The sequence below is a fragment of the Martes martes genome, assembly GCF_963455335.1.
Source record: "Martes martes genome assembly, chromosome: 13".
NCBI classification, from domain to species: Eukaryota; Metazoa; Chordata; class Mammalia; order Carnivora; family Mustelidae; genus Martes; species Martes martes.
Genome location: NC_137901.1, coordinates 70,194,069 through 70,218,810, shown reverse-complemented (window position 1 = coordinate 70,218,810; position 24,742 = coordinate 70,194,069). Strand labels below are relative to the sequence as shown.

At 43.3% G+C, this 24,742-nt stretch overlaps 1 protein-coding gene across 7 annotated transcripts in view; it reads left to right on the top strand.

Moving 5' to 3' along the window:
- MTMR3 (myotubularin related protein 3) overlaps nucleotides 1-24,742 on the top strand; it is a gene marked incomplete at its 3' end in the record, with an annotated part of 134,454 nt that overhangs the window by 104,796 nt on the left and 4,916 nt on the right. For 4 of the 7 annotated variants that reach the window (XM_080822070.1, XM_080822069.1, XM_080822068.1 and 1 more), the window contains 12 exons: nucleotides 4,128-4,224; nucleotides 6,688-6,801; nucleotides 11,773-11,978; nucleotides 12,496-12,627; nucleotides 13,614-13,725; nucleotides 15,109-15,304; nucleotides 16,109-16,294; nucleotides 19,255-19,425; nucleotides 20,544-20,689; nucleotides 21,479-22,895; nucleotides 24,037-24,147; nucleotides 24,601-24,689. In XM_080822070.1, the coding sequence (XP_080678196.1) occupies nucleotides 4,128-4,224; nucleotides 6,688-6,801; nucleotides 11,773-11,978; nucleotides 12,496-12,627; nucleotides 13,614-13,725; nucleotides 15,109-15,304; nucleotides 16,109-16,294; nucleotides 19,255-19,425; nucleotides 20,544-20,689; nucleotides 21,479-22,895; nucleotides 24,037-24,147; nucleotides 24,601-24,689 (2,977 nt within the window). The remainder of the gene's footprint in view (nucleotides 1-4,127; nucleotides 4,225-6,687; nucleotides 6,802-11,772; nucleotides 11,979-12,495; nucleotides 12,628-13,613; nucleotides 13,726-15,108; nucleotides 15,305-16,108; nucleotides 16,295-19,254; nucleotides 19,426-20,543; nucleotides 20,690-21,478; nucleotides 22,896-24,036; nucleotides 24,148-24,600; nucleotides 24,690-24,742) is intronic. The other 3 variants (XM_080822071.1, XM_080822072.1, XM_080822073.1) reach the window with 1 other exon arrangement.

The window sequence follows — 24,742 nt, the reverse complement described above, 5'->3', positions numbered from 1 at the left end:
AAAGTCTTTGTGAAACTCTTGACTCTTAGATCCATTTTGAACTCTAAAAAAGGAATGGACTGAAAGCTTAAAGCTTCTCTCCCATGTGCTTGGTTTGCTTCTCTTCATTGTAGCTGCCTTCTTGATGATCTTTCTGTCCTTGAGCATTAAGCAGGGGTCCTGACAAATGACTGGGCAATTCAGTTATTAGTGTAGTAGCATCAGGCTCATCTCTCTGACCTCTCTTCTGTGAAATGCCCATTAAGCATATCTTGAATCATGAACAGCATAGGAGTCTGGGTCTCACAGCTCTTGTGCAGCTACCTGTTTAGTATAAAGCCAAGTCTTAGGAGTTTGAATGAAGTCCAGTAAGTGTAAATTTAGATGACTGTACTGGGATGTTTGTTCATAGAACAGAATGATTCTTCCATCCATATTTTAAAATCTGGGAGGGCTGGTTCTCACCTTCTCTGACTCTGAAGCAGTTCTTCTTCCTCACATCCTGTATAGAGGACTGGCTCTTCTATCTCAGACCTTTAGTCTGTGTATAATTGTGGGCTTGAATGCTCAGAATCACCCAGGGAGCTAGACTTTTGAGGCGGAGGTGGGCGGGGGGGTTGGTTTAGACTACTTATTGACACTGGTTATGATAGAGGGTCTCATTGCTTTAAAAAGGTTTTCATTCTCGGGGCGCCTGGGTGGCTCAGTGGGTTAGGGCCTCTGCCTTCAGCTCGGGTCATGATCCCAGGGTCCTGGGATTGAGCCCCGCATCGGGCTCTCTGCTCAGCAGGGAGCCTGCTTCCTCCTCTCTCTCTGCCTGCCTCTCTGCCTGCTTGTGATCTCTCTCTCTCTGTCAAATAAATAAATAAAATCTTTTTAAAAATAAATAAATAAAATCTTAAAAAAAAAAGGTTTTCATTCTCACTAAAGAATTGCTGGACTGTTTGCATTTGTAGTACAAGAAATACTAAACATTAAAAAAGGACACATCCTCATTTGGGGGTGGGGGGAGAGCAGACAGGAGGGCTGCAATGGAAATTCAAAGCCAAACAAACTTACAACCGTAATATTTAAAATAGGTTATGATAGTATATCTAATATTAAATCAGTGGAAACCTAAGAATTCTTAGAGGGAGATTCATAAGGGAAATCAGCAAATAGATGTGCTTGGCATTCAGTTTTCTAGCTGAATAAACATAAGGGAGTTTCTAACACAATTTAGCAAAAGCCAGTTGAATTACTCCTGTATTTAAGGTCTGTTGCTAGTTGGGGTTTTTTTTTTGTTTTTTTGTTTTTTTTAAAGCACTGCTTTTCTGACTAAGTTGTGATCCACTTGTGGGTCATAAAATCAAAAGTTTTAAGGAATGAAATACAAAATGAAACACCTAGGATAGAAAATACCAAAATGTATCCCACATAGTAAGGGTGAGTAGTTTTGTAAAGCTTTTTAAAAATAAACATGCAGTGGCTTATGATGTAAAACCTAATTATTTGGGTTGTGATGGTCAGTTTCAAACTTAGAACTCACCATTTTAGAGGATACAAAGGTAATTAAACTTGTTCTCAAGGAAGTTGAGTAACATGTTTTATGCTTGATACACAGTATATATTTCTTCATGTGTAGCTCAGAATTTCATACTCTTGATGGTGGTTCTAAGCTTTTCTTTGGGCAAATTGCCAGTGATGGTGGTGGTGATTTGCCAGTTACTATTTTAAAATTAGAGGGTCCTTTTAGGGCTGTGTGTTTATGCTCAGATTAGAGGTACTAATGTTAGGGTCATTAATTACTTTTACGTTTTGCAAAGACTTGGAGCTATATCACAGGTGGGAAAAATCTCATTAATTAATGAACTTAGAAATTGTCATAATTTTACTGTTTTAGATGGGGATTAAAAGTGAAGGACTCTCCAATATTCTTGATGGTCACTATTCCTTGCAATTTATAGACAGATGGCACCCCATTTCAGATAGCTTTTTTCCTATTTGGAAAGCCGACATCACATCTAAAACTTTTCCACAATGGGATGCATTCAGCTGATTATTTCTTCCTGAATCTCTGCACCTCATTTTTTAATAGCTCTCCTTCAGGAAACATATGATACCTAGTTTAAGCTCACGAAAAGCAGTTTAAATGGGAAGTAGTTTTATAGAATTGTCCTTCATTCAAATAATTGCTGTTTCCTATTCTGAAGCTCCTTTCCCAGGGAGAGCAAAGCTTTATACTTTGATCACCACAGCAGTCTAGTCTGCTTTGTGCTTTTATTATTGTAGTTTCTCCCAGCCCCCACCAGAATTTATTTTACAACCTGTAACACTACATATAGAGATACTGCTTAATGGTTTTCTGTTTGTTTGTTTTACTGCCCTAGGACTCTGTGTGTTTTCAAGGAAGAAAGTTATTTCAGATTTAATGACTTTTATGTTTGGTTCACTTCTGCATTTGTTGCTTGCTGTCTTTTTAGGAAGAGAAAGCCAGTTACATTAGCGCAGATGTAGGCGGGTTATACTTGTTTGGGTGGATGTTCTTACAAATGCTTAGCACTTTACTTAGTAGTATGGTGTTTCCTAAGATTCTTGAGTACTGGAAGTTACAGTTTCATGATCTCTTATCTGCAATTCTGTAATCTATAAGGCTCTGAAAATCAAGAGTTTTCTTACTTGGTGGCTTGACCCAGTCTGAGCTGACATGAAGCTATTTGCTGCTTTTACTTATTACCATTTAGTGGGAATTATCCATGCATTTTGCTGTAGAAATACTAATGTTTTGATTAGTAGACCCTGTTGAGAGCGTTAATCTAATACTATATTATATATACCATCTTAAACTCTAGAAAACTCAAGTTTTGAAATCTGGCCCATAGGATTTCTGATGAGGATTTGTAGATTTATATTACTATTCTTGGTGAACTTGTTGACTTTATGTTTTATGTATATTGTGAGTGTGGAAATGGGAGAGTAGCCAGTGACAGGGACTGGATTTTGGGACCAGACAGACCTGCCATAATAACCTCTCTCAGTCTCAGTTTTATCCTCTGTAAAATGAACTCGGTGATAACCACTCTGAGTTGGTAGTAGTGATTAAATGAGATAACATAATTCTTTTTTTTTTTTTAAGGTTTTATTTAATTACCTGAGAAATCAGAAATAGGCAGAGAGGGAGGCAGAGAGAAAGAATGGGAAGCAGGCTCCCTGCTGAGCAGAGAGCCCGATGTGGGGCTCCATCCCAGGACCCTGAGATCATTACCTGAGTGAAAGAGCCTTAACCCACTGAGCTGCCCAGGCGCCCCTAGATAACATAATTCTTGATCAAAATTCCAAAATAATGGAACAATTTAGGTCAACCTAAGTGTTCATCAATAGATGAATGGATAAAGAAGATGGGGCATATGCACGTGCATGTGCACGTGTGTACATACACACGCATACAGGAATATTACTGAGTCATAAAAAAGAAAATCTGCCATTCGTGACAACATGGAGGGACCTAGAGGTTATTATGCCAAGTGAAATAAGACAGAAAGACAAATACCATATGATTTCACTTATATGTGGAATCTAAAAATGGACAAACAAAAAAATAGGTACAGATTCATAAATACAGAGAACACATTGGTTCTCTGGTTGCCAAAGTGGGGGGGCGATGGGCAAAATGGGTGAAGGGGATTAAGAGGTATAAACTTCTGGTAAGAAATATGTCACAAGGATACAAGGTACAGCATAGGGAATATAGTCAATAATATTGTAAATACAATATTGTAAATACAATAATACTGTAATATAGTCAATAATATTGTAATAACTACCATAATATTGTGATACAAAATTGTAATAGCAATATTATAATATTGTAATAACTGTCACTCTGTATGGTGACAGATGGTACCTGCACTTACAGTGAGCATTTCATAATATATGTAATTGTTGAATCACTATGTCGTAGACCTGAAACTAATGTAAATTGGATTAGCTATATTTCTATTAAAAATTAATTTCCTCATTCCTTTGTATAGTCTTACTCTGACAGGGACTATTTACTAAAACTAAGTACATGTTATTTATATAACTGAGCAGGGTGTAACTGTGCTTTTATTCTACCTGTTTTGCAAAATGGTATTCATTTCTTTCTTTCTGCTGTCCTTGGCCCCTAGGGGAGCATGTAACGTCAAGGTTTAAAAACGAAGTGGAGCGAATGGGTTTTGACATGAACAATGCCTGGAGGATTTCCAACATCAATGAGAAGTACAAGTGAGTTGTATGGGTGCCTATGGACTATGCTTCACAGCCAGTGCCTTTGCAGAAACCCCAGTTCTCATGTGGCGGAACATTTGAACTTAGACATAGACCTGTTTTTTCAGTGGAATTTTATTTATTATATCTAACTGCATGGTCTTCAGAGTACTTATTGAGCCTTCTGTTCCCATTGCTGTTACTGGAGTGGAAAAGTGGGTATTTCATAGGATTCTGGAACCTTCCTTTCCATCCCCCTCCAGATCTCTCTTGTTCCAGGTGCGTGCATTTCCTAGACAGTATTGTATTCTCATGTAGGCAGGCAGTTTCCATTGGTCTCGTCACCACTTGACGTCACATTGGAGATAGAATCAGTGGTCGCACAAGCAGTGATACAACACTTAGAAGCTAGTTTTTATGACTAATTTTACTCCAGAATCTATGAAATAGGCATAAGTACTATTCTGTTCTTTCCAACTTCATAGCTATGACCATTTAATCATTAAATATTAATATAATCACTATTAAATATTTCCCATTTCTTGTTTCCTTAAAAGGTGTTAAGTACTTTGGTATTGGGAGGGGGCAGCTAACTATTATGATTTTGGTGGTCCAAATTTCTGTGAAACAAAAGAAAATTGTTCAGGAGATTTAAATTAGTATTTTTCTCCTCTTAAGATTCCATCTAGCAGTTGGAGGCATTAATCATTCTGTTTTTCAAACTGCCTCAAATTATGATAGCCATTTTCTTGGTCTGTTTGTGGGTAGCCATCAGAGCTTTCATTTTTCATTGGGATAGTTTATGCAGCTCTTAACATGGACACTGGCCAAGGAATTAAGAACCCAGGTCTTGTGAAGGAACTGGAGCTATGGACCTGTCATACCTTTGCCTGTTCTCAGTTACAAGTCAAAGCAGAGAATAGAGGTGGAGACTGGAGGCAAGGGCTCAGAGAACCTGAGGCTGCCACCGGCTTTGTTCATGCACAGCCCTCCTTTCCTATGCTGGAAACTGCTTATCTACATGTAAGCAGCCAGTATTTGCTAAAGAGGTGACTACTAGGTAGTGTAATATAGGACAAGGAATAGAATGATCAGAATATTGGATGAAGTCAGAAAACCAAGTTAAGCTAAATTTGTTGAATAAAAAACAGGTTGAATAAACCTGAATTCAAATGAGTTCAAAAGCCATTTGGTTTTCAAAATCGCTATTCAATATGGGTTTTAAAAATTAATTTTTGTCTTTGAATCCCCTATTTCTGCCTCAAAACCAGTCTGCAGGACATTGAAAAGTGCTTCCTACTATAAAGGAGCGCTAAATTTACTGTTAAGTTTTAAACAAGATAAAAGAAGACAAAAGAACAAGACTCGTGGTTACCATATTAACTATGGTCATAGTGTCCCAGATTATTTTTAGTTTATGGGTGTTAAGTTTATAGAGCTACTGTCGGTTGTAGATATTCTCTTGGTTCAGTGGCTTTTAAATTCTTGATATTTAATCTTCTGGAAATTGAGAACATGTTGTAGATATTTTGTGCAGAATGATCCTAAGCTACTTGGTGTTTTCTGCCTCTTTTCCCACTGCATAAGGTAGGCAAGGGCTGGGTGGTGGTGGTACAGGAGGAATAGGAATGTGTGTATTTTAAGATTCAGATTAAAGGTCTTCTTGCCTTCACTGCTGAAAAGGAATATTGGGATACCCATAGAGAAACAATGTCCTATAAGTGAAAAACCTGTCAGAAAGAACTGCTTTTTAGGGCACCAGCCTGACTAACATGCAGTTACTATCTTCCTCCCTAATGAAAAGAGCTCTTTCCCCTCTGAATATAGTTCTGAAGTATGTTTTATGAAATTATGATTAATAGCTTACTCATATTACTAACTTGGGTCAGTGGGGCTGTGATTTTGTATGCAAATGTCCTGACTTACGGTACTGCTTCTGCATACCAATGCCTGTACCTGTTACCTATAATTAGGACACATCAGAGAATATGTTAGTAATTCTGTAAGGTATCTGGAAACTTGAAATTGTAGACTTTTGTCTTTCTTCACATGTTTCCCTTTGACAGAAGCCTGAAAGAGTGAGGGGGGTCTGGTAGAGGTTGACAGCCTTTCACTTCTGTAGTTGGACTGTGTACTTTCTATAGTTAAGAAATGACTTGTATGTTTGTTGTAAGAGAATGTTAGAGTGAAGTAACTGATTGCTTGTGGACTCCCCTTATTTCAGATGTTAGGATCACCAAATTCCCAAAGGTAGCCTAAAGTGGAACAGCACCAGATATTATCAGGCGACATACACATAAGTAAACACCTAAGGTGACTAGTTCTGCTGAGTAGGCCAGGACTCACTTAAAGCTCCTTATTGCCTTTTAACTGGCTCTGGGTAGCTTGATCACCATCTTTATACTGGCTCACCTAGTGTCTCTCCCTCTTCTCCCTCCCTGTCTTCTTCCCCCACTCCTTCCTTCTCACCTTCCCCATTAGGCTATGTGGTAGCTATCCACAGGAGCTCATAGTGCCTGCCTGGATCACCGACAAAGAACTAGAGAGTGTAGCAAGCTTCAGGTCCTGGAAGCGCATCCCTGCTGTCGTCTACAGGTAAGTAAGCCTGGCCAGGCCCAGCCTGGTCTGGTGCTGCTGTCCACTGCATGTGGTCTGCTGCTCTGTTGCCGCTAACCTGGGAAGGAAGAGAAGGGTTCAGAGAATTTTCCAGGCAAGCTTGTGCTTCCTTACAGTTAAAGCCACTCTTACGGTGACACACTGATACCGCATCCAGAACACTTGCTGATGGTTCAGGTGATAAGAAAACTTTAATAGAAAAGTGGCTAGTCTTGCTATTTTAAGAGCCTTCTGACATTCTGTGGGAAGATAATGTGTTACTGCATTTGGCCTTTGGATTGAGAGAGAGGAGTTAAAGTCAAGTCATTTGTGATTGTCTTTGTGGTTGAAACTTTGACACATGAAAGAGCTCTGTTTTGAGAGGGAGCATTTAAAGGAGAAGGCTAGGGCTTGGCTAGATAGAAGATCTTAAAAAGATCAAAGACCTGAGAGCCAAGGGAGGCAAGTTCTAGAAGGGAATGGTGGCGTGGTGTCAAGCACAGGTTTGGGAGTTCAGGTCTTCTCACTGATAACTCTTGCTGAGGCACCTTGAGTAAATTCCCTAATTTACCTCAGCCTGTTCCTAATTAGTAAAATGGGAATGATGGTCCTACTTCACAGGTATGCTGAGCCGCATGAATGCATCTGTGAATACTGGGCTGCTCTAAGCAGTACATGGAGGAGGTTGCATTCCTAACGACTGCTTTTATATATAATTCATTGAATAGCTCAGCTCTCAAGGACTCAAGTTAAGACTTGAAGAAGTCATTGCCTCTTATTTTGAAATTGTTTCAGATGTCATCTCTTTATAGTATTTACTTTCTCCATTCCATTTTTCCAGTTTGCAGATTTGGGCTTTCCTTGAATTTGGGCCCAGCCACTGGGGCTTCCTTAGAGACTTCCATGCCAGGAAGCATTCTGTTGAAATATTGATGTTGTAGGAAGGGATTTATTTCCTTGTGGAATTTCCACTGAGGTAACCAGCTTGTTCATTTAGTCCACTGATGGCAAATTCTGATGGCCGTCCTGAATAGAGAGAAATGAAAAAGTATTTGTTTCTGGCCCAGTGGAATCCATTAAGTTTTCAATCTCAATTTTCATCACTGTTGTTTTCAGACACCCCAAGAAAAGTAGGTCACCAAATTTACCTGTCACTCAAGTGACAAGGATGACACAGGAATTAGAGAGCAGGGAAAGCTGAAAGGATTTGTGTCTTAGCAGTGATTGGCCTAGCTCAAATAGGGAAAGCAGCCAGCTGCTGCTCTGTGGCCAACAGCTGTGTTAGATCAGCAGCCCTAGCATTTGTAGGGTTTGTGGACTTTGAGCATAAGAGGAAAGGACTGTCATTTTCAAAGTACAGGGCTTTAGGTGAATTTTCCTTGTTGGTAGAGAAGCCTGTAAGTGCAAGTTAAAGAAAAACTTAGAATAAACAAAAGAAACCTTTTTTTCCCCTCTAAAATTTATTCTAGAGGGCATGGGCCATGGGTGTTTCCCCCCCACCCAGCCCTTTCTAGAGATCATTTTATATATATATATATATAAATGAAATTTATTTCCAATTTCTCTTAGAAAATCTGCTCTCAAAGGATTACAAATGAAAGTTCTTGGTATTAAAAAAAAAAAAGAAAGTTCTTGGTATAGTCCACACAAACTCAGATAGGCTTTTAGGAACTAGCCTCCATTTGGAAACATGTGTCTTGAATATCTGAGCCCCAAACTGGGTTGTTAAAATGGTCGGGAAATTTTGTAAGGGGCATATAGAAGACTTTTGGGGGGATACTCTGCCACTCTCTGCTTTGCCAGGCCAGGTGGCAAGCTGCTTCTGAATCCAGCATACGTTTACTGAATTTAGTTGTCTGTAGACTGCAGTAATGATTCCTGAAGTTGCTAGCAGCAGTTACTTGACAGCATCATGCTGAACCAGTGCCTCATTAGTGTTTTTTCCCCCACTGTGATGAGAGTGTTTAATTGGGTTTATTACTGAAGACCAGAATTGCTCTAACCCAGCAAGATGGTGCAAAGGGCATCCATCTGTAGTGCAATTCACAGCTCCCCTCTTTGTGCACTGAGTGGTTATTAGAAATTTCTACCATTTAGTGAGCTTGCCTAATACTAACTTAGGGATAGTTTAAGTATTTATGTATTTCTATATAGAATTGAAGCATTCAGTGTTCAGTAGGGGACTCATCGGTTGGACATCTTCATTTTTATACTTTTTCCTTGGTTCTGTTTGTTGATATGGTAGAAATGCTCTTTCATGATTTTTAGCTGTATTGTTTTAGTTCTTGATCATGCAGTCAAAAGCATTTTGGAAGACTGCAGAAAACTTAACTGCTTATTGCAACAGTTCAGTTGAGGCTGGCTGTTAAAAAATGCTATGACCCTTTAAACCCAAGATCCAAGCTGAAGAGTGCCATCTTCTGTTCCTCTTGGGCATTCCTAGGAGCATTGCAGAGAAAGAAGATGCTCAGGAAAGGCCCTGCCAGCCTCTTTTGCGAAGGTTTGGCATAAGTCGGCTCTGATGTTTCCCAGTGCCTATTACATGTGCTACTAGGTGTTTTAGGAATTAGGTTTGATTTCCAGTTGGGCTCCATTCAGCAGGTGAGCCCACTGAGCATGTTGGCTAGTGCTTTCTGTTACTTTTCTCTCTGTTCTGGAGGATTTAAAAACTAAAGTAAACTTATGGTTCTAGTAGAATATGGTTCTTGCTGAATTTCATTGATTGCCTGTGAGCTTTAGGATTAAAAACAAAAATTGTTCTCACATTGTTTCTTAAAGATGACAAATAGATTCAGTAGTATGTTTTATTTAGATCTGTCTCCTATGTATGTGTTATAGATGTGTATGAATGTATGTATGTAGATTTTTAAAAGATTTTATTTGAGAGCGCGTGTGAGGTGGGGGAAGAGCAAAGGGAGAGGGACAAGCCGACTCTGTGCTGAGCTCGGAGTCCAACGTAGGGCCCCATCTCAGGACCCTAAGTTCATGACCTGAGCCAAAACCAAGAGTTGAACGCTTAACCGACTGAGTCACCCACCCGGCCCTGTATTTAGATTTTAATGGGAAGTAAGACATGGATACTTCCCCTCTGGGAGATAGAATTGGGGGGCATTTAAACAGTTTGCTTACTACTTACTCTGCTAATTTAGTTTTATAACGAACCGATTACTTTTATAACTTTAAAAACTACTTTGTGAATATCACAGTTTACCCTTTTAATGTGTAGTTTGATTTTTTAAAATATTTTATTTATTTATTTGACAGATCACAAGTAGGCAGAGAGGCAGGCAGAGAGGTGGGGGAAGCAGGCTCCCTGCTGAGCAGAGAGCCCAATGTGGGGCTCAGTCCCAGGACCCTGAGATCATGACCTGAGCTGAAGGCAGAGGCTTAACCCACTGAGCCACCCAGGTGCCACCGTAGTTTGATTTTTTAAAATATATTCAGAGTTGTACAACCACCGCTACAGTCAATTTTAGTACATATTCACCCTCTCAGAAAGAAACTCCACTCCCATTAGTAGTCACTCCCTATTCCCTTCCCAATCCCCGTAGCCCCAGGTCACTAGTAATCTACTTTGTACAGATTTGCCCATTCTGAACACTTCTAATAAATGCAGTCATACAATATGTGGCCTTTTGTGACTGGTTTCTTTCACTTAGCATAACATACTCTGGGTTCCTCCATGTTGTAGCATTTATTGGAACTTTATACCTTTTGTGCCAAATAACTACTTTTGTAACTTTTTTTTTTTTTTTAATTTTCATTTATTTATTTATTTGACAGATCACAAGCAGGTAGAGAGGCAGACAGAGAGGGAGGGCGAAGCAGAAAGCCTGATGCGGGGCTCGATCCCAGGACCCTGAGATCATGACCTGAGCTAAAGGCAGAGGCTTAACCCACTGAGCCACCCAGGCGCCTCCTTTTATAACTTTTTAATTGCTAAAATTGCCTAACTAAATTCCTAATTAGGAAAAGACTGGGTTTTACTTTTTATTTCTTTATTTTTATCTTTTTATTTAAGAATTTATTTGACAGAGCGCAAAGGGAGCACAAACAAGGGGAGCTGCAGAGGGAGAGGGAGAAGCAGACTCGGGGAGCTCAATGTGGGACTCAATCCCAGAACCTTGAGATGATGAGCTGAGCTGAAGGCAGATGCAGGCACCCCAAGAGACTAGGTTTTAATATCACCTTAAAGACTTTTGAGTAAGATTTCTGGTCTTAATTTTTACAAAAGGATCTATCAAAAAATAAAAATAAAAAAGGGTCAGAGTATGGCTTACTGAGGTTTATGCTGTTCCTTCTGAGAGCTTACGGAAAGGTAGCTGATATGTTGAGCTATCTGCCTATAATAGCAATTTGTGAGTCATGAAATCTCAGAAGATTTTGTAGAGTGGTCCACTGTGGGCCAGGTAAATGTTTTGAGTCCCAAAGGTGGGACCTTGTTTTAAAAAGAATCCCCAAGCCATCCATAAGTGTACAGTTGCTGCAGTGGGCCCTTAGAAGTTGTTGTGGAAACAAATTTTTCTGTGTCAGCATCTATTATGCCAGGATATTCAGGCGCAGTATTAAGAAGAGATTAATGTTTCATTATTGAATAGCAGAATTAGTGTAGTATTTGTAGATTATATTTTTACCCAGTTTTCCAAAAATAAATTTAAAGATTCAAACGTTTGCTTGATGAATATAAATTTGTTTTTTCTAAGAGCACACATTTATCATTTTGTTGCTGACTTTACAAGGGCCTCAAAAATGATCAATTTTTGAGAAAGATCCAGATAGGTTTTGTTGTTTATTCTTGATGCTATAGGAGATTTCTGCCCTGCGAGGACTTGAAGCTAACCCATCACTTACCTGTATTCGGGCTCTTCATTAAGACATTTAAAATCCACTACCTTACTTTTGTATGAGCACAGAGCATTGGAATGGGGCCGCTGAGATGGGTATGGTTGTTGTGTCTTGTTCCTTGCACAGGCACCAGAGTAATGGAGCTGTCATTGCCCGCTGTGGACAGCCGGAGGTCAGCTGGTGGGGCTGGCGAAATGCTGATGATGAGCACCTGGTGCAGTCGGTAGCCAAAGCTTGTGCCTCTGACTCCCGATCAAGTGGCAGCAAGCTGTCAACTAGGAACAGTTCTCGAGACTTTCCCAATGCGGGAGACCTTTCTGATGTGGAATTTGGTAAGATGCTCCCTGGATCCAGTGGCAGAAATTTTTAGAGTATCTTTGAGAACTTTTTCTTGAGTGGCCTTTTCCTTGTAAGACCTATAATTTGTTTCATAGGAGAGAGAGGGTGAAGCTTCAGTTGATGGGATTATTTGAGGAATCATAGATCTGGACAGTGAACCAGACAACTATTTCAGACTTGGCTTAAGAGGGCTAATGTGTCCGTTGTCTGTCCAGTCATTGTGACAACAATGGGGTATGTACGTGATAGGGGACCTGGAATTTCTCCAGACCATGGCAGGAGTCACCCGTTTTCATGAAAAGACTATACATGTAGAAATGAAATTGGCAGACAAAACAGAAGATAGAGAAGTCCTGTATATTAAGGGTTCTGGTTAGGTGGGTTTCATTTAATTGAGGGTTTTTGTTTGTTTCTTGGTATTGTAGGAGGTGTTTTTCGTTCTTATTTTGCACAATTTTGGGGAGAGATGGGTTCATTCTAGTTTTTCACTCCTTCCCATGATGTTCCTAGATTCTTCTCTGTCAAATGCTTCAGGAGCAGACAGTTTAGCCATCCAACCGCAGAAGCTTTTGATCTTGGACGCACGTTCCTATGCTGCAGCTGTGGCGAACCGAGCCAAAGGAGGAGGCTGTGAATGCCCGGGTGAGGTGTATGGTGCTTTGTCCCCTGACACTGTTCTTATGAACCCAGCCCATGCCCGGCTGGGTCTTAGTTCTCAATTTGAAATGAACGGCAAACTATGTTCTTCAGCCTATCTTGAGAGAGCCAGAGCTGTTTGGATTCTTAACACTTGTTTCTTTTCAGGGAAGAAGTGGAGGAGGAGGTATAGGGAAACCAAATAATCTTCCTTCCTAACCTTTAGATGATAAAGAAAGTAAATCCTCCCTGTAATAAGGCCCATTCATGTTTGGAAGCTGCTTCTTTAGTGGTTCAATTTCTCAGCCTTCTAAAAGCTTTTTGTTGCCTTTGACAGTGGGTTTACTCCTCACTGACCTCAGAGAAAACTTCCCACATGGCTTCTACTTAGAAAGGCTGGGGTGGAAGGTGAAGCACCAAATAAATACAGGACTCTAGCAGCGCACCTCTGTCCTGACCTGTAGCACCCCCCGCTTTCTGAATGTATTCTCCAAGGAGGGACCCCTTCAGTGCCAGTGGTGCGCTGATGGAGCAGGGAGAGGCTCCAAGCTCCTTCATCGGGATGTGATCTCAACCGGAAATGGAAAGCAGTTGTACGAAGGTGATATGTGAATACATAAAATGTATTGTTCTGCCAGCTTCTTTTCGAAGAGATTCCAGAGCTACACGTTAGATGTGGCCCGAGAAGTTAACCTGGGATGGGATGACAGGCTATAGATCTTTTTTTTTAAAAAAAAAAAAAAAAAAAAAAAAAGCTTCTGTTTTATGTCCATATCTTCACAAATCTAACTTTCCTTTTTGCAAAAACAGCTAAAATTCAAGGACTGTTTTTCCTGTGATAAAAGGACTAGACTAATAGGAGTCAAAAAAGCAGTTTCATTTGTCAGCAGCTATAATGGATTTGCTTTATAGCCTGTTTGCTGCTTTTAAATTTGGCCATGTGGGCTTTAAAGTCAACATATTTTTGTTCTCTTTATTGTTGTTCTCTGCAGAGTATTACCCAAACTGTGAGGTCGTGTTTATGGGGATGGCAAATATTCATTCAATTCGGAGGAGTTTTCAGTCTCTGCGGTTGCTGTGCACACAGATGCCGGATCCGGGAAAGTAAGACTTTGGCCTTAGCTTTAATTTTGCGTTGCCTTTTTTGAGTTTGAAAAGGTATCTTTTCTTCTGTTTCTTGGTACACTTCGGTCTTACTTTCAGTCCCTGTGGGCATTCTCCTTTCTATGTTAGGAGCACAGTAGCAAAAATCTAGCCCTTTGAAAGGTTTAAAGATGTGGAGCACAAAACAGATCTCAGTCATCAGAAGCCCTGCCTTGTTTTTCCTGGGACCTCTTCTGTTCTACATTGTTTTTGGCTCATTTTTAATTCTTTGGTTTTTGACATCCTGTAGGTAATACTTATCTGCTGTGAACTGGGGGGGTTGTTTTTACCTTCAGTCAAAATTTATTCATCATGTTGTAAAAAAGGGTTAAACTTGCCATTTGGTGAATTCCTTCTACATTTGCTTCTGAGTCCTAAACTACCCTCTCTCATTACGAACATTGTCACATTTTAATTGCTTGTTAAAAATGAATGGCTGGCATTTGCAGTGAGGTAGGTGAAGTAACACTCCCTCCCCGCCCACCCAAGGGAACTGGTTGAATACAAGAAAAATTAGCAGAAATGGTCTGTGAAACAAATACGAACAGATAAATATTTAAAAGACCCTGTTTTACTATTTCAGGAAGCCAGAAATGGTGCCAGAGAAGACAGAATTTTCTCTTTTCTGGTGTTTGTGCTGGAGCCCATAGCTGTTTCCCTGGGTTCTGTTCAGTAGATCTGATCACATCAAGTTTTGCAGAATTCCTTGATTTATTCAGTCAAATGGCTGCCTGAACCACTTGTACTAACACTTGGTAGTAAGTGATTAGATTAATCACAGTTGGAATCAGCCCAGAGGGTGAAGCGCAGTTGTCTTTGGGGAAAAAGCCTGACCCAAGAATGAGCTTGCTTCTCTGCTTTGGGGATTAGCAACTTGTATTTGCTACACAGCCAGTAGTGCTCTCTTCCCCAAAGGTGGGGCATAGAAAGAGCCTGGCTGAGGTCTCAGAAGATCTGCCACTAATTGACTATGTGACTTTAACCAAGTGGCATAATTACTATTTCCTTCAGAAGACTCCAGAAAGAACTACTTATATGGGATATATAACTACCATGGACTGAAAAATACTAGATACTCATTCTCAGAAACTAGCCATAAGATTTTTAGAACAAAAATTCTGTTAATTGCTGTCCTATTTCTAAAGCTGTCATCTGTTGCATAGTAGGGGTTAACCTGCATCTTTATACATGCTTTATAAAGACAGAGATTTGTTTGTTTTGGCACTGTTTTATTTGGAGGGAAAGATCTTTGGGAATTGCCTTTTAATTTCATGGGTATTTGGCATGATGCAGTAAATCATAAAAATCCGCATTTCCTTTCCCCTTCTGTTTTTATTTTTATAGTTGGCTCTCAGCCCTTGAAAGCACAAAATGGCTCCATCACCTGTCTGTGCTCCTGAAGTCGGCACTTCTGGTAGTGCATGCCGTGGATCGTGATCAGCGGCCCGTACTAGCGCACTGCTCAGATGGCTGGGACCGCACTCCCCAGATTGTGGCATTGGCTAAGCTCTTGCTGGATCCGTATTACCGAACCATAGAGGTGGGTGCATCCCAAGAGTAGGATTTGGTACATCAGGATGAGTGGGCGAAACCTTGGATGGTTTTATGATCAGTTTTGGTCTTGGTGGTTAGGCCTAAAGAGAGTGAAATCTGTTTTAAAACTATTGCTCCTTTACCTTGAGCTAACTTGTGGTGCCTCCCACAGTTCTTGCGCCTTTTAAAATGGAGCAGATTGTGGATAACAAGGTATTGAGAAATATAGACATGTTTTTCTCTGTAGTCTGTCTACTTGGAAAAGTTTTGGCTACTCCAGGAAAATGGGGATATTATAGTAGGATCTTGGCATGCTCATCCTGATAATGGGTCCGGATATCACTAGAGTGTGCTGTGGAGAAAGAGCCCTACTCTGAAAGAACCACATGTTGGGTTAAAGATATAAGAAAAGCCATAAAGGTGCTCTAAAATACATGTAAATCTGGGGTAAGGAAAGATATTAGAAACAAGACTTAGTAAGTACAACATAAAATAAAGAAATTAAAAAATAAGTTTAGAAAAAATGTGGTTCTTACACTACATAGTGACAGAAAGTATAGGCTCAGGAAAGGCTGAGATAAATGACTAGTACCCATTTGAAATTATGGAATAGAGTTGAGGGAAGTAGGAAATTGCCCTAAGGATGTGTTCCATGGAGCCCTTGGCTATGGGGCTGGGTCAGGCCCTCCTGTTGGGCTTACTGGGAGGGAATTAAAAGGGATTATTGCTGTTAGTCCTGACAGGCTCAGGACTGTCATAGTCTCCATAGACAAGTACAAATAAATGGTCTATCCCGGGTGTTTCCCTGCAGGGTTTCCAGGTCCTCGTGGAGATGGAGTGGCTGGATTTTGGTCACAAGTTTGCTGACCGGTGTGGTCATGGGGAGAACTCCGATGATCTGAATGAGCGCTGTCCCGTGTTTCTGCAGTGGCTTGACTGCGTTCATCAGCTTCAGAGGCAATTTCCTTGCTCTTTTGAGTTCAATGAAGCATTCCTTGTGAGTTTGGGCTTTTAATTCTTTATTTTGGGGTCCTTCTAAAATTATGGGGGTATCAATGCAAATGTTAGCGGGTTTTCACATGAAACTATGAATTCTTATTAGAATTTAATAAGGGCCATTCTTTCTCCCAGTTTTAATTAAAAACAGTAAGAAGTGTGTGTTTATTCAGTGAATATAGATGTGTTAGGTTTGCATAAAGTCTTTGAGTTGTTTTATACTTAGCTTTTAAAATAGATGATAGAAGTCCTAAATATTTAGAGAAATAATGGGGGTGCCTGGCTGGCTCAGTCGGTGAAGCATGTGACTCGATTTCAGGGTTTAAGTTCAAGCCTTCCGATGGGTGTAGAGATTTTAAAAAATAAAAGAGAAATAATAGAATATTCTCGGCTCCCTCCAGTCCATCTGCCAATCTCCTCACTATCCCATCCCCCCCGCACCCCCCCCCGCCCCGGACCCCGACTTGTGTCCCACACTCACTGCACCCTTTCCTTTGACAGAGGACTCACTGTCTTTGCCCTTTCCCAGCCTCTCCATCCACTGCTGCACCGCCTTCCATTGCTTGTCCTCTCCTCAGCTGCATGGTGCCAGCATTTCTCTCCTCTGCGTTTTGCATTGGCGTATTTCCCTCTCTACCACATCGTTGCCGTTAGTACTTAGACATGGCGTAGTACCTCCCATCCCCTGAAAACCCTTTCTCAGCTTTGCATCTCTTGCCAGCTATTAATTATTTCCTGTATCTCATTTCTTCACAGCAGAGCTCAAGTCTTCTGCATTTACTGTCTCAAATTCCTTTTTTCCCCGTTCTCTTAAACCCAATCAGGTTCAGGTGTTCCCCCAACCACTTTAGCAGAGCTGTGACTTTCATGTTGCTAATCCAGTGATCAGCTCTCTGTCTTCATCTTGCTAAAAAGTTTTTTTTTTAAAAAATCAGGTATAATTGACAATATAATACTAGTTTCAGGTATACAACATAATTCTATATTTGTGTATATTGTGAAATAATCACAATAACTAACATCCATTGCCACACAATTTTTTTTTCTTGTGAGAACTTTTAAGACCTACTCTTAGCAACTTTCAGATATGCGGTAGAGTATTAACTATATTCACCATCCTGTACATTACATCCCCAGGACTGACTTATTTTATAACTGGAGTTTCGTTTCTTTGACTCTCTTCAGTTTATTCTTTGGCACTGTTTAATATAACACCTTTCTTGAAACCCTTTCTTCAGTTGACTGCCAGTACAAACTCTGCCTTATTTCTTCTCTGCCTCACTAGCTGGTCCTTTTTATCTCCTGTGCTAGCTCCTTCATATCTTCCCAGTACTGAATGTTGGAATGCTCCAGGACTCAGCCTCCAAGGTGCTTCTGTATCTTACTGCCTCTCTGGGGATTTCTTCCAGTCCCAATGGCTTAGATTGCTATCCATGATTCCTACATTTATAATTATGTCTTCAGCTCAGATCTCTCCACTTAACTCCAGACTCGCATACCCAGCTGTGACTGCTCAGTATCTCCACGTGGATGTCTTAATGGTATTTCACACTTAACCTGTCCAGAGCTTGGTTCTTGAGTTCCACATCTTCCCACCCCAAATCCGATCTTCCAGAAGTCTTCGCCCCCACTAGGGGGCAACTCAGTCCTTGCATTTACTTAGGGCAGAAACTCATATGGCCTGCCCAACTCTCCTCCTCCCCCTTTCACACTCCATGTTCAGTCTGTCAGCAGATCTGCAGCTTTGCTTCCAAAATCTATCTAAAACCTGATTACTTCTTGCTATTTCTACTATTCCTACACTGGTCCAAAGTTACCACCATCTCCTGCCTTAATTCTGGAGAGTCAACCCAACAACTAGAGGGATCTTTCTTTTTTTCTTTATTTTAAAGATTTATCCATTCATTTATTTTAGAGAAAGCACACAAGCACGGGGAGGGGCAGAGAGAGAGGGAGAGAATCTGAAGCAGATCCCCTGCTGAGCACAGAGCCTGATGTGGGGCTTGATCTCACCACCTGACACTGTGACCTGAGCCAAAAATCAAGAGCTGGCTGCTTAACTGACTGAGCCACCCTGGCTCCTAGAGGGATCTAGGGGCAGTCTTTCTAAAGCATAACTGAGACCATGTCATTCCTCTGCTCAAGAACCTCGAATGATTTCCATTTCACACAGTAAAAGCCAGTCCTTAAAATGGCCTGCAGAGCTGTCCTAGAGCTTACCTCTCTAGATTCATTTCCTGCCATTGCCCTCTTTGTGCAGTGTCCTTCAGTTACACTGGCCTCGTTCTGTTCTTAGAAATTGCAACCATGCGCTCACCTCAAGACCATTGTGCTGGCTGTTGGCCTCTGCCTGGAGCATTTCCCCCTCAGATACCCTCTTAACTTGCTCTCTCACTTCTTTCTCCTGCTGCCCTGTGTGTGCCCTGTCCCTCTCACCCTGCCTTACTGTGGTCCACAGCAGTGGTCACCTCTCCCCCACAGTTAGAACCAGCTCTGTCAGGGCAGGAGAGTCGTCTGAGAGTTGTCGCCTACCCAGTACCCAGTACCCCTGGAAATGTCTGGGGTGTGTCAGATGCTCAGGAGTGATTTGTTGAGTGAAAAGCTGTTTAGAAATGTGCTCTCATTTCAGACTTGGGTTGCACACTGACCTGCTCTTGTACCTGAGTGATAATGATCTGTCGCTCTGGAGTGTGGCTATTAACTCAGGACTTCTCATACTGGTTGCAGGGAGGCCATGAGGAGTGGGGTGCCAGCGATCTGTTTTGCTCTTTTGAATCAGGAATGCTAGTGGTTGGGGTTGGTGGTGCGAGGAGGCAGCTCTTCTGTGGCTTACTTGGTTTCCCCATCCTTATGGAGTGTGAATTCTGAGGTGCTCTTGGGGATGCTGGGGAAGGGGGGCTCAGCGGGGCTACCCTTCCCCCAGAGACATATACCCTGTTGCTTGATTTTGGACTCTCATAGGTGAAACTGGTGCAACATACCTATTCCTGCCTGTTTGGAACATTCCTGTGCAACAACGCCAAGGAGAGAGGGGAAAAGCATACTCAGGAGCGGACGTGTTCTGTGTGGTCGTTGCTTCGGGCAGGCAACAAGGCTTTCAAAAACCTACTGTATTCCTCTCAGTCGGAAGCCGTATGTATCCTTCAGCCTTTCGTCTCTGATCAGCAGAAGGAATTTGGGGGTGGTGACATATGGGAGCCATTTTCGGTAGTGACTGTTTTCTAAGAGGCATCTCTGTTTTCTCAAGCAGACTTGTTTTCTCTGTTTTTTCCATCTGTCCCGAGGAAGGCTTGTTTCCTGGTGCTGCTCTGATCTGCTTCTAACCCCTTTTTGCTCAGGGTGGTTTGATTTAATACCCATCTCTATTTTGCCACTCCGGATATGAATCTTTTTTGGCACCTCTTTTAGAGCTTAACTCTTGACATGTTCTGTCTAACAAATGGAAGGGGAACCTAGTTGTCCCCTGGGTGTCCATGATAGCTTAGGAGCTGCCACCAGGCCCCTGGCACCATTCCAGTGCCATCAGGTGATGATATGCACTGCAGCTCCTGTCTCTGAGAGCAGAAGTGTGTTTGACACTGGCATGTGTGTCCATGTGATTTTCTGCTCACATGGAGAGCTGGTAGACTTTTTTCTGCAAAGGAGCACCTTCAGTTAAGCAGAGGAAAGGAGGCACGCACATCTGTGTTGGTACATGGTGATGTTCCTTTTGTCAGAATGCATCTTAAATTCTAAAGAAGTCAAAAGGAAGCTTCATAAGAGGTTGTATTGCTTCACTGGACTGTTAACATGCTTCTCACTACATTTAAGTAGTCAAAGGAAAGATTTACCCTAACTGCTTCTCTTTTTCCTTCACTGTACCCGCTGGGGAAGTCACAGTATAGGAAGAAAATTCCCTTCTTTTCCCATAATTAATTTAAGTGATCCTATACAACAGGTTTGACAGTGTTTTCTGAAGCCACGTTTTTGTACAAGGAAACATAGTCACCATCTAGTGGAATGACTCACTTTCATAAAGTAAAAGCAACTAAAATCAAGCTGATAAGAAAGTAGGTCATTCAATAAAGGGGACCTAAGAAGTAATTAATGAGGAATAGATTTTTAAAAATCCTTTAGATTTTCATGCCCACAAGGGGCTCTCAGGTGGGAAATGCAGCTGTTGCACACCTGTTGGATATTCCAGCTTGGTGACTTTTTGACCCTCATTTCTGGATTTGTTTAAACCTGTATCCCCTCTGCTCTCCCATCAGGTGCTGTACCCTGTGTGTCACGTGCGTAACCTGATGCTGTGGAGCGCGGTGTACCTGCCCTGTCCATCCCCGTCCACGCCCGTGGACGACAGCTGTGCACCATACCCAGCCCCCGGCACCAGCCCTGATGATCCGCCCCTGAGCCGGTGAGCCCGGGGTTGATGCCGAGCCTCCAGTCCCGCATGGGTGTACTTCTGTGTTGGGCACACACAGGCACGGTCAGAGATCATGGCGTCCGGCTCCACATGTCTCGCCTAGATCTCTGAAGTTTTCTCAGGGCAGGTTATAAGGGTTTCAGGCTTTGAGGCCATAAGAGTCTAATTTCCTGAAGGGTACTGGGCCCTGTCACTATATTATTGGGCTGCATGCAACAAGCCATTTCTCAGTTAATGAGCAAACCTCTAGGTTCCTTGTGACCCTCTGGCTTGAGTTTCAGCCACTGCTCTGTGCTCTTGCCTTTCTGCTGTCATTTGTCTTTTTGGGGTTGAAAGGCAAATGCTGTCAGATGATACAAAGTTTGGCTTTGCCACTGGAGAATTAACTTTTCTGAATTCAGACTGCTGAACAACATGTTATTTTAAAATATTGTCTAATAGAAAACCAGCAGTGCTACTTTCCTTTGCCACTAGTGGAGAAACAGCAGTATCATGATGTTTTTTGAAACACAGCATTTGCTGTTTGTTTACTTGTAGGGACACGGGGTGGGGTGGGGTGGGGCTAGTCGGGTAGGTTGAGAGGAAATTTGCAGACTAGAATAAGGGCCAATCCTGGAGCTTTTTGCCTGTCAGTCTTGAGCCTCACTTTGGAGGTGCCATGGCTCCTGGAGGAGCTACAGTGGACCCAGTTATGAAACAACTGCCTGTTAAAACCGATTGTCTCCTACTTTCCTCTGAACAGGCTCAGATTCTCATTTCCCTCAAACTCCTTTTGTTTAGGCTACCAAAGACTAGATCATTTGACAATCTGACTACAGCTTGCGACAACACAGTGCCTCTGGCCAACCGGCGCAGTAGTGACCCAAGTCTGAATGAGAAGTGGCAGGAGCACCGGCGCTCACTGGAACTGAGCAGCCTAGCTGGTCCTGGGGAGGAGTCTCTCGATCCTGACAGCCTGGGAAAGCCAACCAAAGTGCTGGGCGGTGCTGAGCTGTCTGTCGCGGCTGGAGTGGCTGAGGGGCAGATGGAGAACATTTTGCAAGAGGCCACCAAAGAGGAGAGTGGGGTAGAGGAACCTCCCCATAGGGGGAGCGTTGAGATGCAGGAGGTCGAAGAGGAGGCTGTCTTAGAAAAGCAGATCAGGGCGAAGACCCCTGAGGGCTCGGCCATTATCTTTCCTCAAGAACCAGAACTGGGTGATGCTGCTCTGGTAAACCGTCCAGGCTCTGGCCTCTCTGTGTTCTCCCAGGATATTCCTGAGCAGCAGGGTGGGCACAATGTTCTCCCCAGTTTTCTTCCGGAGTCCCCCGAGGGAGAGGATGCCCAGGAGGTCCCTATGGAACAGCCCCAAATAGGAGCTACCACAGAGGGTAGGGAGGAAGCTTTTCTTCCAGTCCCAGTAGATGCAAAAGTTGGCTATGGTACCTCACAGTCAAGTTCTCTGCTGCCTTCCCAAGTCCCATTTGAGGCCAGAGGACCAAATACAGACAGTTCAATGGACATGTTAACAGAAGATCAAGTCAAGTCGGAAAGTGGGCCCGAAGGCCATCATACACCTTGCCTGGTAAACAGTGGCTGGTTCAGTGGCAAGCACATGCTTCCTCAAACCATGGAGCCCCGGCCTTCGGGGAAGAGCCTAGCTGAGAGGCCCCAGGTGGCATCTGTGGTACATAGGACTTCCCCTGGCAGCACCCACAGCCCAACACATTCTCCTTGTGCCTTGCCTTTAGCCGAATGTAAAGAGGGGCTTGTGTGCAATGGTGCCCCAGAGACCGAAAATAAGGCTTTAGAGCAGCCCCCAGGGCTTAGCACTCTCCAGAAGCACGCCACCCCCAATGGGCACTGCACCAATGGGGAGGCTGGCAAGAGCAAGGACTCACTGAGCCGCCAGCTGTCTGCTACAAGCTGTGGCTCTGCCCACTTACAGTCGAGGAACTTGCACCACAAGTGGCTGCACAGCCACTCGGGGAGGCCATCTACAACGGGCAGCCCTGACCAGCCTTCCCGTAGCCACCTGGACGACGATGGCATGCCTGTGTACACGGACACTATCCAGCAGCGCCTGCGTCAGATTGAGTCAGGCCACCAGCAGGAAGTGGAGACCTTGAAGAAACAAGTACAGGAGCTGAGGAGTCGCCTGGAGAGCCAATATCTCACTGGCTCCCTCCGCTTCAACGGGGACTTTGGGGATGAAGTGGTGAGTAGACCACAGTGCCTCCATAGCTGCCCCAGGAGAGGGCACACTGAGGCTGGGTGCTCTTTGTGCCCTGTGCACGGTGATTGGTACAGATTTCTAGAAGAATTGGAAAGGTCCAGAGTAGTCCTTTTGAGAGGCATCAGCCGTGAATGGCAGTCGGCCTGTTCTTTCCTGCCTTGCTTGCTTGCCACAGGGGTCCTGTTTAGGCAGTTAGAATAAGGAAGATAGCACTAAGTATGTGGCTGGTCAGATCTCTTTGGAGAGAGGATCATGTTTTAAGAAAAGGCATGAACTCCTGGCTGGAATGACATTAGTAGGGCAGTGTCAAATATTTCTTTAAAATTATGATGCCTGTCCTACCCCAGTAGCTAGTAAACCGTGAGTTCCCCTGCCTCTCCCTCCCCTCGGCTATAGTTTAATTAACAAATGTTTGTACCTGCCTTGTGGCAGGTGATGGCAGTAGAAATGGGGAGACGGGACTGGTTTCTGGCACTGTGGAGGAGTTAGCACTGATGGTGCCTGGTGACTGGAAGAGGGGGTAGGGGGGTGGCGCTGTGTGAGAGGAGGCTCTCAGGGAGGTGCTCTCCTCGCTGGCTGGGTCTGACTTGACATGTTCAAGTACAAGAGGGAGCCTGGCTCTGAAGCAGTCAGCGTACACTAAAGGCGGGCTCATCCAATGACTTTCAATTCAAACTGACTTCTCGGTATTTCCTTCATACTAATGACGGTTTCTCATTTTCCCAAAGAGTCCTTCAGAGAAAGGAGGACATGCCCAAAGCACTCAGTTTCAACACGCAGATGTAAGTGGCAGGGTTGGAGTAACAGACTCACTGAAGCAGCTGACTCAGAGTTCACACGCCATCCTGGTCACTTCTACCCCACTCACTTCCTGGAGCCCAAGGCCTATCCTTCCCCTGCAGTCACTGCACACAGCCTTAGACCTGTGCATCTCTCTTCCACCTGAGTTCAGCCCTGTCTCTGCACCTGCTCAACCCATCTCTTGATGGCTGAGGCGCCAACAGATTTGGCAGCCCTTAATACTCAGGCCCACCCGAAGTCCTCAGTGCTCCCTTCTTTACTAAGCCCTTTCTTCTGGGAGGAGCCAGGTTCATTCTGTTCAGCTCTGTTTGTTTGCCAACAGACTTCAATCCCCGACTCGGAAAGCAATCTGGATCAGAACTGTTTGTCTCGCTGCAGCACAGAGATTTTCTCTGAAGCCAGCTGGGAGCAGGTGGATAAACAGGACACGGAGGTACAGGCTCAGCCCCTGTTCTGAGTACCGTCCATGCAACTGTTTTACGGTTCTTCTCCACCCCCATCCCTGTCCCGTGCCCCTGGCCAAGGAATAACTTCATAGCACACTTAGCCTTGAGCCTCTGTGAATCCCCATCGAGCCAAGAATTTCTGAGCCAGGGAGACCCAGCAAGCTGGTCCTCTCTCCTCCTTGCTTCTCTGAACTGGAACCTTGCCCGCTCTTATGGTGACCCAGGGTGCTGCTGCCTGATACTTGATCTCAGGGGAGTTTGGAGTCCCCGCTAGGGAAACGATTTGGACGCCTTTCTTGTACTGCAGACATCAAGCTGCTGGGCTGGTGCCGCTGGAGCCGGTATGGTCCTTGTGACTCTTGCTGCCCCCAGCATGGCTCTGCTGGCTCCAGCTGGATGGCCCATCTCCGGTCACTAACCTGGCCCCACCTGTTTTACAGATGACCCGTTGGCTCCCTGACCATCTGGCTGCCCACTGCTATGCGTGTGACAGCGCCTTCTGGCTCGCCAGCAGGAAGCACCACTGCAGGTGCCGTTTGGGTGTGTGGTGGGGGTGGGGTGGGCCAGGGTTTGGAGGCCGAG